This window comes from Malaya genurostris, chromosome 3 (genome assembly GCF_030247185.1).
Source record: "Malaya genurostris strain Urasoe2022 chromosome 3, Malgen_1.1, whole genome shotgun sequence".
NCBI classification, from domain to species: domain Eukaryota; kingdom Metazoa; phylum Arthropoda; class Insecta; order Diptera; family Culicidae; genus Malaya; species Malaya genurostris.
Window position 1 is genome coordinate 114,943,963 of NC_080572.1, and position 14,584 is coordinate 114,958,546.

Consider the following 14,584-nt stretch of genomic DNA (forward strand, 5'->3'; position numbering starts at 1 on the left):
ACCTCAGTGTCGCCCAATCGAAGATTTCTTCGGGGTTTTGAGCTCCTTGGTGTACAAAAATAACTGGAGAGCCACGAATTGCTAACAGTTGATTGGTAGAATCAAGAGATGCATTCGCAAAGTTGACATGAAGGCCGTACAACGCTCCTGTTCCGACATCAAACGGAAGCTTCGCCGAACATCCGACTACGTACCGTTTTCAAATGTTCACTATTTTTTCAACAATGGACAATGTATCCTTAATTTCAATAAAACAGATCTTCTTTAAGTATATTTGTCTTTTTTTGACAGCTTGAGAAAGAAATTCCAAAATTTTAGTTGCCGCCCGTTAATAACCAAATCATGTATATAATAGGGCTGAAAAGTCACCACTTGTGGCTGAACACCCAATTTAAATCTTAATAATTTAATTTTAACTCATATTCCAATAAATATTTATTTTAAAAAAACACGTTTCGGTAATTAAAATTTCATTGATATATACTTGAAAATGCAAGGTTTTATCCATTTAAATCGGCGTGTAGGAATATTTACAACCAGTGGCTGCTGTAACACAACTATTCGAAACAAAATTGTTTGAGCTGTAAATGCTCAAAACTTGATGTTTACGTTTTTAAATTCTTAATTTGTTCCCCTATTTAGAGAACAAAGATGGGTTTCACGTCAAAATTTAAATTCACATCCAGTTCCAAATTGTAGTGTAATTCAATCCCACATTATTTTATCATTGCAACCCTCATGGTCATTACATACTAGTAAATTACATACTGCATATTAAAGAAGTTATTTTCCGTATTCAGTACAAAATTTCGAATATTAGTCACCCATCACGTAATCCCCTAATATATTTTCATGATGAAGTTCAACTTTTTAATTATACATTTTTATTCCAAACAAGCGCCCAAGTTCCCGGCGTCGATCAGCAAGGCATTCAGCGCAACACTGTACTGTTGGACTACAACAGGCAACATTTGGCCATTCACAGCGTTGCAATTCTTGACTCCAATGTTGACCGGCAGGACACTCTACGAGACAAGCTTTTCCTTGCATACATTTGTAGAAGGATGTACAACTAGCCGGATTCCGCAAATGGATAGGACTGAGCGGGTTATCCGATAATGGGCATCCGCTGTCTGTATAGCAAACTGGGATCGAGCACACTTCAGGATAGCATGGATCATTTACTTGAGGAATTCTCTCGCACTGTATTCTTGAATCACAACATGCATAATTTGGCCATTCACACCTTTGCAAATTTATGCTAAAATGTTCGCCCGCTCGGCACTCCATCGAACACCGCTGACCAGAGTCACATTTGTAAAATCGAGTGCAATCGGATTCATGCGGAAGTAAGAGTGGATTTGACGGGTTATCGTTTATCGGACACCGGGAATCTGGCACGCATGTTCCTGATCCGGCTGCGAGTGTGGTCGATGGGGTTGTCGTTCTAGTGCATGTTATACTCAGATCGCAGCATGCGATATTTGGCCATTCACAACGTTGCAAATCTTGACTGAAGTGCTCTCCTGGTTGACACTGCATCAAACACCTTTTACCGAAATCACATTTGTAGAAAAGAGAACAATTGGTTTCATGTTTCAGCAACAATGGATTCATTGGATTATCATTCGCTGGACATTGCGGGTCAGTTATACAGGAATCCACTCCGGGTCCAATTGTTGTGGTTGTTGTGGTGGTTGTGGTAGTTGTTGAAGTCGAAGTCGAGGCCGTTGTGCTACATGGAACACTTGGATCGCAGCATGCGATATTTGGCCATTCACAACGTTGTAGAACTTTACTGAAGTGCTCACCTGGCCTACACGTCATCGGACATCTTCGACCTTGATCACACTTGTAGAAACTAGAACAGTCAGTTTCATGGGCTAATAGTAGCGGATTCATAGGATTATCGTTCGCAGGGCAACGGTAATCTTCTACACATGAAGTAGCAGGTGGTTGTGTAATAGGTGCACTTGTTGTCGTTGTTGTACTTGTTGCCGTTGTTGTGATTGTAGTTGTTTGAGCTTGTGTAGATGTTGAAGGTGTTGGAGCTGATGGAACCGTGGTTGTTGTGGATTGTGTAGGTGTTGCGGCTGATGTGCTTGTTGGAGGTTGTGTTGTTGAAACTGTGATTGTTGAACTAACGGATGGAGGGTCAGCAGCAGTTGTACCACAGCATGGACGGCACTCAACACTAGGATCGCAGCAGGCGAAGTGTGGCCATTCACATCGATTTGCGGTTTTACTCCAGTGTAGTCCTGCGGGGCAGCTCATTTCACACGCATAACCATTACTACATTTATAGAATTTTCCGCAGTTCGAGTGTGGCAACTTAGAAGTATTGTCATTTATAGGACAACTGGTATTTAGACTACACACTCCTACTGGACATATTGTACATTCTTGTGCAAGTGCTAGATAAATGTGAGCTAGCATCAATAACAATTTGAGCATTTTTTCAACTTTTTTAATGTCTGTCGATTTAACTTCGCCTTCCAGAAAATGATAAAACGTACTAATTTAGCTACTATATCAACAGAACAATTTATACATTTCCTTTTGAACAACTACACTAACCATCAATCAAATTCGAATTGTCTGTCATGATAGGAATTCATGTTCAACGAACGTTAGACGATATCCGAAATACCCACAATGATATCATGTCAAACTCCGAATGTGAGATATTTGAAGTAACAGATCCTCGCCTTTCGCTTCTCGTTGATATACTAAAATTGACGTATTTCCTAGGTTCAAGATAAGAATTTGGCATAGCTGTGACAAGTGAACATCGGGGTTACAAATTTAATGACGTATTATTTAATTAGAGGAATACCATCAATACGAAATCATCGGAACTTTGTTGATAACGGAAATTACATGTTTGACAACATCTGAATTCGATTTGAGCAAACTTTTATGTCTAGTGACAAGTTTTAACTATTTTTTAACTAGATCGGTTTTCAGTAGCGCCTACCATTGAAATTCCACATCAAATCAGTCTTCGCAGCCGATTCATAGCGTACAAAATCATTTTTATGGCTAGTCTTACGAACTAAACCGAGCTAAATTGACTAAATTGAAATTCCACATGCGACACCTAAATATATTGATGAACATTGACAAAAGTACATTATTTTGAAAACATATTTGGGATATTATTCAAACGTTGGACGGTATCAATTCAAACTTTTAAAGACAATTTACATCCCACTGTCGTTTTTAAAAAAGTATAGTTGCTCTTGTTGTGGAATTGTTGAATCTTCTTTTTAACTTTCTCAGAAAAAAAAACTGTTTTATTCCATCTAGTAGTGTGATGATGCCTTTTTCCTTCTTACAAATACTCTCAAAAATATTATTGTGGTATTCTTGAAAATATGAGAAAGGCTAAAACAGCTAATTGAATAGAAATAGGAAAGCGAGCGTAAACTGCCAAAATTAGTTTTTTTAATTATTTTTTTTTCGTTTTTTGCAGCATCGTCCGAATGACGGTTAGAAATTTTGAACATTCTTCCCCTTGTAGTTCCGGAATATTTTTTATTTGGGCCTTTTGTCCGTGGAAATCCAGCTCCGTTTTGGAGATTTTGATTCATATTTCCAGTATATCCCTTTCGGTACCGCATTCCGGGGACCGATATAGCCGAATTCGATTCGTATGTCAACAACTAAGATCTAAGATTCGAATGAAATCTAAGGACCATCTATGATTCAAATGAGAGGTCTTATAATCCTGTAAAACATTTACTTTTTAGTCAGATCCGACTTCTGGTTTAGGAGATACAGGGTAATTAGTATAAAAATGTTCATTTCACCCCGCCGAAGGGTCTAGCCTACACCGACAGAGAATTCACCGACGAAGGAGGCTCTCCCGAAACCGACGCTTTCGATACCCGTCAACGCCCGACCGAGAGGATGCCTGGGTCGATCCAGTGATTCCGGTTGGAGGATAGCTTCCGGTTCACTGGCGCCCCGACGATCCTAACAGTTTTACGTACTACTCGTCTAGTCCCCGACGATGGATCTAGACTACTCCGACGAACAGCTCCCCGGCGAAGGAGGTTCTCCCGGACCGACGTGTATTCGCTGATCCCTTTTGAACCTACTACGGTTGCACGCGACTAGCGGTCGCGGCTGCCTGTTATTGTTCCGCACTCCATTTCCGCTGCAATATGCCCACAATTTGGGATGCCGCGGTCGACACTGCGTTCCAGTTCTCTACGCAGTGGCACATTCTCTGGATCAGGTTTTCCGGTGTGGTGTCAATGCCGCATGCCTCCAGTAGCTCACTCCTTTGAGCCGCGAAACGGGAACATGCGAACAAGACGTGTTCTGCCGTCTCGATCTCGTCTGGGCAGCCAGGACATACAGGGGATGTCGCGTGGCCGAACCTGTGGAGGTACCATCTGAAGCACCCGTGGCCTGTGAGGAATTGCGTCAGGCCGAAGTTCACTTCTCCGTGAGGTCTATCTAACCAACTCGAGATCCTAGGTATGAGCCGATGTGTCCACCTACCCTTGGTTGAGCTGTCCCACTCTTGTTGCCATCTGCGTAGAGAAGCGGCTTTGGAGGCCCTATGGGCGTTCCTGTCTCCTCGCATGCTGTAGCACTCCGCGTCTTCCTTCATTATCAGACCGATAGGCATCATACTTGCAACCACGCAGGCCGCATCCCTCGATACAGTGCGGTATGCACTGATTACGCGAAGACACATCAGTCTATGCGTACTCTCCAGCATCTGTGCGTTGCGTTCCACATTAAGTGCCGACGCCCATACCGGGCTGCCGTACCTGAGGATCGAAACTGCCACTCCTGCCAGTAACTGAAGGTCTGAAATGAGTAAGACGTACCCTTCTAACAAACAAACCATCAGGCGGGTTTAAGTTGGTAAAATTCTTTACTATATGGCCGGATGTTCCTGCTGAAAGACGCCGGATCCTCAAACCCATTTTGGCCTTCTTAACAGCAGTTACAAGAAAGCTATCTGAAAATCAAATTCTGATCTACTGTAAGTCTACTCGCATACACTAATAATGCCTTGAACTGATGGTGGTTTCACACATGCATACATACATACATACATGTTCCACGTGCTTTATTAATAGCAGATGTTTTGACCGATAAGAATGACTTAGGGGCTGTCCATAAAAGACGTCACGCCGCAAGGGGGAGGGGGGTGTTTCTTAAAACGTGACCTTTTGTGACAGGGGGGAGGGGGGAGGTTTTTGGAATGTGACGTCCAATATTTTCAATGAGCGCATTTTTGAAATACCTAATTATATTACTGCTTTGCCCTATTTCCTGAAAAAATCTCCACAATAAACGTTTACATTCTATAGGAAAACGTGTATTTGTTGATGTAAAAGCTTCTTCTTGTAAATTCGGAAATGAGTGATGCAGGAAATCATTTCTGTTGTGATCAGCAAAAGTGCACAGTGGAGCGAGTAAATTAGCGAAATTAATAAATTTTGCCTGATATGAGTAAAAAAGAAAAAGATGCCTTCAAACGGTTTAACTTAAGTTATGCACTGACATTTTTTTCAGTAATTTGATTTTCTAGAATTGATAATAGTATATCATAAGAATTTCTCCTATCTGATTCTGATGCAGTTTATTCAATTGTACTCCATTTGTAAAAGGGCAGGAGATCAACGATTTCAGACGTAAATCATGTCATGTCTTATCTTGATCATATGTGATTTTCCTCCACCAACATCAAAGCTTATCGAATCATCCAATGATTGAACTTACATAAATCAAGAATCATTTTAGCTCAAAATCACTACCCATTGTGTGATGGAAGATCAGTACCGATATTGATCGATGTGATTTAAAATTCACTGATCAACTGATCATGAAAAGATTCTCCGGCAGTGATCTCGTTTTAATGAGGTTTTGGTCTTTATTTTCTCAGCCCTAAGGAAATATTATTCTTTACCTAAAACAATAATATATCTGTGTACCCCTAGGAGAAATAAAACAGATGATTTAAAAGTTTCATCAATTCCAACCAAATACTTTTGTTTATTTATATAATTGATATTAATAAAATAATTTCGATGATTTTGTAGTTTTAGGGATATTTTTTTATCTAATGACAGCATGTAATAAATCGATTTTTCCCTCATATTTGTATGGTGTGTCATACATATTGAGAATGTGATGAGATGAATTTCATTTATTTTGAATTCGTGACATGTGACATAGGGGGGTGGGGGGTTCTTTGCTTCTGTGACAATTTGTGACAAAGGGGGGATGGGGAGTCAAAAATCGTCAAAAAAAGCGTGACGTCTTTTATGGACAGCCCCTAACGACAACTTACAAATGATAGCTAGTTCAATGTTTATGTTATAAAGAAACACTGCCGTCACCTTGTTTTAACCAGAATAACATAAAAAACATGTTCGTGCTCTTGTTGCAACATAGTTGGGCTAAGTGGTATCAGAACTAGTTACGGGTTGCTAATATTGGAGTCAAATAAACTTATTTTCAACTAGTAGCTAGAAGCATAGTTGTTAATAAAGATATGGATCGTCTGCAGGCGTGATATGTTCTTTTCAAATATCCTTGTCCTTGACGTTTGCAATGATTAGGTTCATTGTATTTCAGATCAGATTTCAGTATATATTCATTACTATGGTACTTGCCACAAAATATGATTTTCTGTGCCCATTGAAGTCTATAAATTGAATAGTTTAATGAATGTTTTGTCACGACTTTTAAAAAAGCCATCATCAAATCGAATTAAGTTGTGTCATCTTCTGGTAGAAAAAAGTATTATCAAAACTCATTTTTTAATTATATGTGTTTATTTTATGATAGCTGATAATGTTCTTAGCCAGCCAAAAGACTCTTAGCATCGTTCGACAGTTTCTTCTTGGGCTGTTTTGGCCATTCACGAATATTTGTAAAAAAAAGATCCAATGAAACTAATTACCAATTCACGGGATCCCGTTTCGTAAGTGATCTGGATTTCTCGCGTGTATAATACTCCCGACATCTGTATAAAAGAAACTTCTTAATCATTGTGAACAGTACAATATAGCAAGCGTTTATCGATCTCCACTTTAATTTATGAATAGAGGATATTTATCCGCAGAGCTCTACTATAGAAAAAAAAACTTCCCAAAAATGACATAACGTAATTCGACATGATAATTGCCTTTTTTCAAAGTCGTGGCTTCTTATCTCACTTTCAAAAAACGTCTGTAATTATTACTAAACTTTTCTATTTGTAGACTTCGATGTCCATAAAAACCTTTTATTGTGAGAGTTTCCATGGTAACGAATATATACTGAAATCTGAAATGAACTTTATCATTGCAAATGTCAAGGACAAGGATATTTGAAAAGAACATATCTCGCCTACAGACGATCGCAGAAGAGTAATTCAACCACGGTATGAAAGCTCTTTTGAGATAGTTTAATATGTAAGTAGTCTCATCTGCACCTTCTTGCACCTTTTGATAATAGACAAGTTAGAATTTTATTTAAAAAAACATGAAAAATTGCTCTATTTCATTAAACTGAAATGATAGCAGCATAGTATGTTTGAGAAAGTTGTGTAGTTTTTAAAGATGAAATACTTTGTATAACATGAAAAACTCATATAAATTGAAAATATATATGGTTTCTTACAAAAACTGGTTTTTGGACACCCTTTTCAGAAAATACATTATAACATGAATTACACTCAAGTTACGGGTATAGTACCTTTGGCAAACTTGTTTGAAATAACTTTCTACACAGCTTTGTCGAAGTAACTTAGCCCCTATTTTGGCCCTGAGCTAAAATAAAATTTTGATCTCACTTTTAGGGAGATTAATCACATACATAAAATTTGTCAAAAGATGGCGTCTATCATTCTGAGCAACTTTGCTGAAGATACTGTACCTAAAAAACCACGACCCTATGAGTTATCAATTAAGAGCGTGAAATTGCACTTTTGAACCACTGTGCGATGGAGGTACGTTATTAGCAGCGTTTTCGATTGCTTCGTAGTCAAGGTTATCGTTGCTGAAGTGTTCACGGAAAAGGTTACAGATACTCTCAGTCGTAGTTGCTTCGACATCACCGTAGACCATGAATCTCGGAAGCCCACTTTCCTTTCTCTGTTCGTGGACATACTTCCAAAAAGCTTTAGGATTATTTTTCAGATAGTCTTGTACCTTCTTCTTGTAAGCTGCGAATAATTTTCTGTTAAGGCGTTTGTATGAGTTATTTAAAGCTAAATATCGAGATTGAAGGTAATCGGTTCGGTATTTCGAAAATTTTTTCAGAGTGGATTTTTTTGCAGTTTTCGTTTGAGTCGCCCACATGTCCATTTAGGCTGGGGATAATAGTTTGTAATTTTTGGAACAAATTGGTCGATGGCATAAAGCAATACGTGACTCAGTTTTTCAGCAGCTTGGTGAGAGTCACAATGGAGAAGTACATTGTTCCAATCAATGCTTTCAAAAAATTGATTCATTGATATGAAATCAGATTTACTAAAGTTGTATGATGTTGCTTCTGTAACTTCATTGAATGTGACAGGTTGGCTGCAGAGAAAGTTGATGTAAAGCGGTGGATGATGAATACAGCTTTTGACTAGGGGAATGGGAGCTTTCTGAACTGAAATAGTATTTACAATTTCATTGCTGCAGAAACAAAGATCCAGAATTCGATTGTTATCATTAGTACATCCATTCAATTGTACTAAACCGGCTGTGCTATACTCGTCCAACAGCTGAGTAGCCAGCGCTCAAATAGATAAACGACTAACATCGGGGAAAAGGTAGCGAGATGAATGGGATTTCCATAGTATTCCACTGAAATTGAAGTCGCCTAAAATCACGATGTTATCGGTTGTTTGCATTTGAGAGACGATCCAAGACATGGATTGCAAGTGTTCATTTATAAATTGTGTGTCATTGGTACGGTCAGGCGGAATGTAGATGACGCAGATGAAGAGTGTACAGGTGCGTAAACTGATTGCAACCCATACGTGTTCGACACCCGATGATTCAGGAGGAACGATTAAACGGCTTTTATAGCACGAGCGAACGGCGAGTAAGACACCTCCACCGCGACATTTAGAACTACTAGAGCTCGAACGATCATGACGGTATACATTGTAGTTAGAACTGAATAATTGACTAGATCGTGTGTCATTATTTAACCAAGTTTCGGTAAAAGCATAAATGTCAAATGCGTCGTCGCAGCAGGCATGTGAATATTCTGCAATGGATGAGTTGATGCGGCCTACATTCTGATAGTACAATGTCAGCTCGCCAGTATCCATATTAGAGTGTGAGTCTGGAACGCAAGGGGGGCTATTTAAGGCAGTGTAGTTTTCTGACCTAGCTACGACTGAATATATACGAGTAGCAAGTTTACCTGAGAAACTGTGCTCAGTAACAGTATCTTCAATTTGACTGATGAACGAATCAGGAGATTGAAGAGCGAGGTTTACATCCTTATTATTGATTCCATGAGTGGCTGGCTGGTTAAACTCATGGAGTTCACGATCATTGGTCGAACCGGCAACAGCAACAGAGAGCTGGAAGTGTAGTCCATTTTTAGCGTGCGTAGTATCTATCGAAGCCTCGGAAAGACATATACTTGTTATGTGTTTACCTGACAGAGCAGGAGAATCAACTGACTCATTCGATCTCGTTTGAACATCCTCATCCGGAAGGGCACCATGCATTGATTGCTAGGTAGTGTAATCAATTCTCAGTTTGGCTTTTTCTAGTCGCTTTTTGTAAAGGGGACACTGTGAACTCCAAGAGTGATGACTGATATAAAGTTTTTCGGTGTTTAAAGGATTCAAATGCTCATTCTGGCTGTGACAATTAATACATTTGGCAATATCAGAAACACATGCGTTAGCTTCGTGAGCCTCCGCGCATTTTGGGCAACACAGCTGTTTCACGCATGTTGCTGCATTATGTCCATATTCGGAGCATTCATAGCACCGCATGACGTCAACAACTTCAAAAACTCTACACCACTCCCAGCCGATATTGATTCGTTGTAATTTTGTCAATTGGTAAAACGATAGAGCATCGGTTTCCGTTATGACTGTTGATCCACTATTGTTTCGGGTTTGATTGTTCAGCACTCTGATAACTTTCAAATAACTTGTCTCAGGTAAATTATTTTGTAGTTTGATTTTTTCGACGATTTCCTCCTCTGATAATTCGTCTGTAATGCCGATTTTTAATCTTGGTCGTAGTGGTCTCAGCAGTTCGATGTCATAGTTCTCGTGCAACAAAGTCTTGGCACTATCAATCAGTTTAGGTGCAAGCTCAGTTGAGACTGTACTGAAACTTCTCCGGTATTGCGGTATTGTACTTCTTTCACAGAAAAGTTAAATGGGTCGAATTTCTCGCAAATTACCTGTTTTGTTGCTTCAATCGGTTGGGGTTTCTTCGGCTTAAACAGGACAGTTTGTTTCATTTTTATGATAGTTTCATTGCATGTTACTGCAGTACTAGGAAGGTTGCTTGTTGATTCTGAAGTGTGGCTAGTCTTGGTGTTAGCTTTATCGGTTTTTAGAAAAGCCGTTTTACGTCTCTTGGCGGATCTCAACAATCCACTATTATCAGGAAGATTCGTTTTATTGTCATTGCTTGGTAAATCAGTGGCTTTTCTTTTAGAACTTTTTCCGGAACGAGTGACAGTAGCAAAAGTTTCTTCAGTTTGAGCAACATTCTCCAAAGTAGATTCAATACGCAGTACTACGCGATCTTGTACTTCTTGGCACTGCGATTTAATCGTGTCCAAAAATTTCGGTTCAAGACCATTCACAGCGGTGGACAGCAAATCAATTTTGCATAGCAGTTCTGAACACATCTTTAACACATCGTTAAGCGTAGTTTGATTTTTACGGCAGTCGAAACACATATACTTCAACCCAATATTTTTTTGCATCAAACCCAAACAAGCACTGCTCAGATCAGAACATTTCATATGAAGCACTTGGTTACAGCCACCGAAACAATAAATCTGATCGGTTTCAGAAATAATACGCGCAGAGCACACACTGCATTGAACAGAAGTCATTCTTTTCCTCTTCGCCCCAGTGCGGGCCACACAACAGCGGATGATGCCGTACGATCACTTGTTATTTAGGCTTCTCGGTTCGGCCGAAATATATAGTAATCAATTCTGATGATAACTTCGCGATTCAATGTAGCACACACAAGAGAATAATTACTAGTTAAAGCACGTTCCAGGATCTACAATCCAGTACAATTTTAAACTTTAGAATAAACAAAATCACGGCAAAATATGCGATATAGTTTCCACAATCAATTTGCACAACTCGTTTGTTTATCAACTCACTTGTATTCTCACTTATTACCGTTCTCACTTCCACTTTAAATTCACTCAAATATCACTTCATTTGATTTTACCTATTACCAGTATCACGCATAGTGAAATGTAGTGGAAAAAACTAATTTTTTCAACAAAATGTTGGTGGTGTGATGTTCATAATAAGATCAAGTTCATCCAAGTAATTACTTTTGTCTCTGAAACGACTTCCGTAATCAGGAAATAAATTCACTTCACTTGGTTTTCACCGTGTAATAATACCGATAATAAGGGCCAATATCTACGTCCGACCCCGTGCTCTTCGCAACAGTGCATTTCTTCGACTTCCTTTATGACGAACTAACTACGGTGCTAACAATGCTATTACTGGCTTGCAGAGATCATTCAATCGCGTTTCATTAGGATTCAACTTCAATCTATCACGCAGTAGGATACTTGACAATTTTTTGTATATTACTAGAAATTATCACTATAGGATCATATTTTGTCTGTGGATTATACCTAATTAAATCAATAAATTAAACGTGTAAAACCACACTGTTGGAATAAGACGAAAAGTTGCTTACACATAAATATCGTTATCTCCGTTAAAAATGGACGGATTTTAACAATCTATGGTTTGTAGGATAACTATTACTGTGCGTTATCTAAGTGTAAAAACATATTCTGTTTTCAAGGTCAATTACGACAGACATTGTCAAAAAACAATATTTTGACATAAAACTTCGTATAACTCAAAATGTAAACAGCCGATCTCAAAACCATTAAATAGCGTTCAGGGTGACGAGGAGACCTTTTATTTGCGACTAGTTTGATCAAAGTCCAGTCATCTCTGAGATCTCGGCCTGTTTGTTGACAACACACATACACACACGGACATTTGTATATAACGTTCGTCCCTCCGGGCCTATTTGCTAAAGTTTGAGCAAATTCTATACTTATTTTTTATATTTAAAAAAGGTAAAACACGATAAAACTTTTTCGCAAACATCTGACAGATTTATTGTGTGCACACAAATTTCATCAACGAAGATATCTCGAATTCTTTTTAGTATTTTTTAATAAACTCATCATAACCGTCGGAAAATCGTTACAAAAGTACAAAGTTCCCGATTTTTTTTTAAACCTCTGTATCTCGAGAACGGTAGCATATAGCAAAATTTTTTATTAACATTTTGAAATCTAACGTCTTTCATAAAATTTTGTTGAAATGTCTGAAAAAAATTGATTTTCAAAAATTTCCATTGTTTTGAAAATATGTAACTTTTTCTAATATTATTTCTCACTTCTAGAAATTTTAAAATATTTCACTTTGGACTTCAGCTACAACATACCAAAAAATAAAAAAAAATCAAAAATATGTTTTTGGAGATATCTGAATTTTAAGTGTTCTTTTTTAAATAAAAATCAAAAAAAAAAATTTCGTCAACCGTCCAAAACTTGTTTACATAGTCCTAAAAAATTCCCTAAAATGTTGCGGAAGACACCAAATCGATCGGACCCCCCTTTTTAGAAACATATATTATTGAAAATTTTCAAGGGATTTTTGCTTAGTCCCTCCTCAAAAGAAAGGCTAGAGTAGAAAAGCCAAACTTATGATGCAAATTGTCTCTTTTGATAATAAAGCATGCATATGCAAAATTTGTGCCAAATCCAAAATACAGGAAAAATTCTTCATCCGTTCTTGAAACCGAGCTTAAATTTTAAGTTTATAAGAAAAACGAGAGTTGACGTGCAAAATAAAACATATTTTCGGCTTTACATTTCGTTTTTGACTCGTCAGGTAGTTAAAGGTTAAAGGTTAAAGGTTAAAGGTTAAAAAAATAATGTATATTTGTTAATTAGTTATATATTTTCTCAAGCATGTGGAGCTGTTAATGAGCTATTGTAGGAGAAACGATGTCCGCGTGGATCCGCAATTTCTGTACTTATCAAACAAATTCTTACAATTATAATAACACAGTAAAAAGCTCATCCTAACACGACGTGTTTGTTAAATCTGCAGCAGTAAAAGACGGCATTATATAGTTAACCCAAACTTGGAGCGCATGTGACACCAGGGATGCAAGGATTCGGGTTACATGTTACTGAAGGATCACAGCACGCCTGCCATGGCCAATCGCAGACCGACTTTCGACTGTTGAAATGAAGTCCAGCAGGGCAATCAACTTCGCAGGCGCGACCCGTTTCACATTTGTAAAATTTAGAACATACGTAGTGAGGCAGCAAGATTGGCTGAACAGGATTCACGGCTGGACAGTCCGGATTAGCTTCGCAGTTTTTCGGGCAAGTATTGCATTCGTTATCAGATGCTGGAAATAAATACAACGAAATGTATATTACTGGAACCAAGAGTTGACTTCAGCTGGGATCAAGTGACGTATAAATGTATCATAGACAGGACAAGAAATTACGATGTATTGATTATAGATTTATTTGATGATTAGTGAAGCAATATATTCATGTTTTTTCTAAAGGTTTTGCCCAACAAGTTCCAAAAATCAACCACTGAGTTCTTTCCGTAGGAACTTTTGCGAATATTTGTTAGCTTAATACAACGCATCATTCATTGAATAAATAAATAAATAAATCAAATAAATAAATAAACATTAGAAAGAGTGTGCAAAAATTCAAAATGATTAGTGAAATAGCTTTCGAGAAAAACGCGTTTAAAGATTATTGTCTCTAAAATCGAACGAAAAAAAATTTCTAGGGGGCGGAAAGGCTCTAACACTTTCGAAAAATCATATTCTTTCTTGTTATAATAAAACATTTCAAGAATGTTTTGTCAAATTTTCAAGTTAGTCGAAGCAAAACTCTTGAGCCTGTGCGCCGAGCTCTTGCCTCTTCGCAGTATGAGATAAGAAAAAAGTCGGTTTTCACAGTGATTGCATAACCTTCCTGTATGAGAAAGGCAAAAATAAAGGTCCATAACTTCCAGAGTTATGTTCTGGTTGACAAAATGTTCTTGAAATGTTCTACGAAGAAAAAATAAATGAATGCACGAAAGCGTTAGACCCTACCCGCCCTTTAAATGAAATCCGACTGGTGCTTCTTGATTATTTTTTAATAAATCTTTCTTCAAAGCACTTGTATAAGATTTGTTTCTATGTTGAATTACCTGCAGAAACAATTCGATGGTTTTGGTTTACATAAAATTAATTTTTGAATTCCACTAGGCCATCTCTAGAAATTTTGCGAAAGCTAACTTTTTTATACTCTTTCCCCTAAAAACTCAAACCGCCGGTGCATAGATGTAATTTCA

The 14,584-nt window shown here is 38.0% G+C and overlaps 1 protein-coding gene across 1 annotated transcript in view; it reads right to left on the bottom strand.

Moving 5' to 3' along the window:
• Nucleotides 1-774: 774 nt before the first annotated feature.
• The window catches only part of LOC131433935 (uncharacterized), a 47,629-nt gene continuing 33,819 nt past the window's right edge, over nt 775-14,584 (bottom strand). Inside the window, exons 4-7 of the mRNA XM_058600555.1 lie at nt 13,359-13,631; nt 9,376-9,573; nt 9,159-9,294; nt 775-2,515 (exon numbers count right to left, since the gene is read on the bottom strand). Coding sequence (XP_058456538.1) covers nt 871-2,515; nt 9,159-9,294; nt 9,376-9,573; nt 13,359-13,631 — 2,252 coding nt within the window. The 3' untranslated portion in view covers nt 775-870. The remainder of the gene's footprint in view (nt 2,516-9,158; nt 9,295-9,375; nt 9,574-13,358; nt 13,632-14,584) is intronic.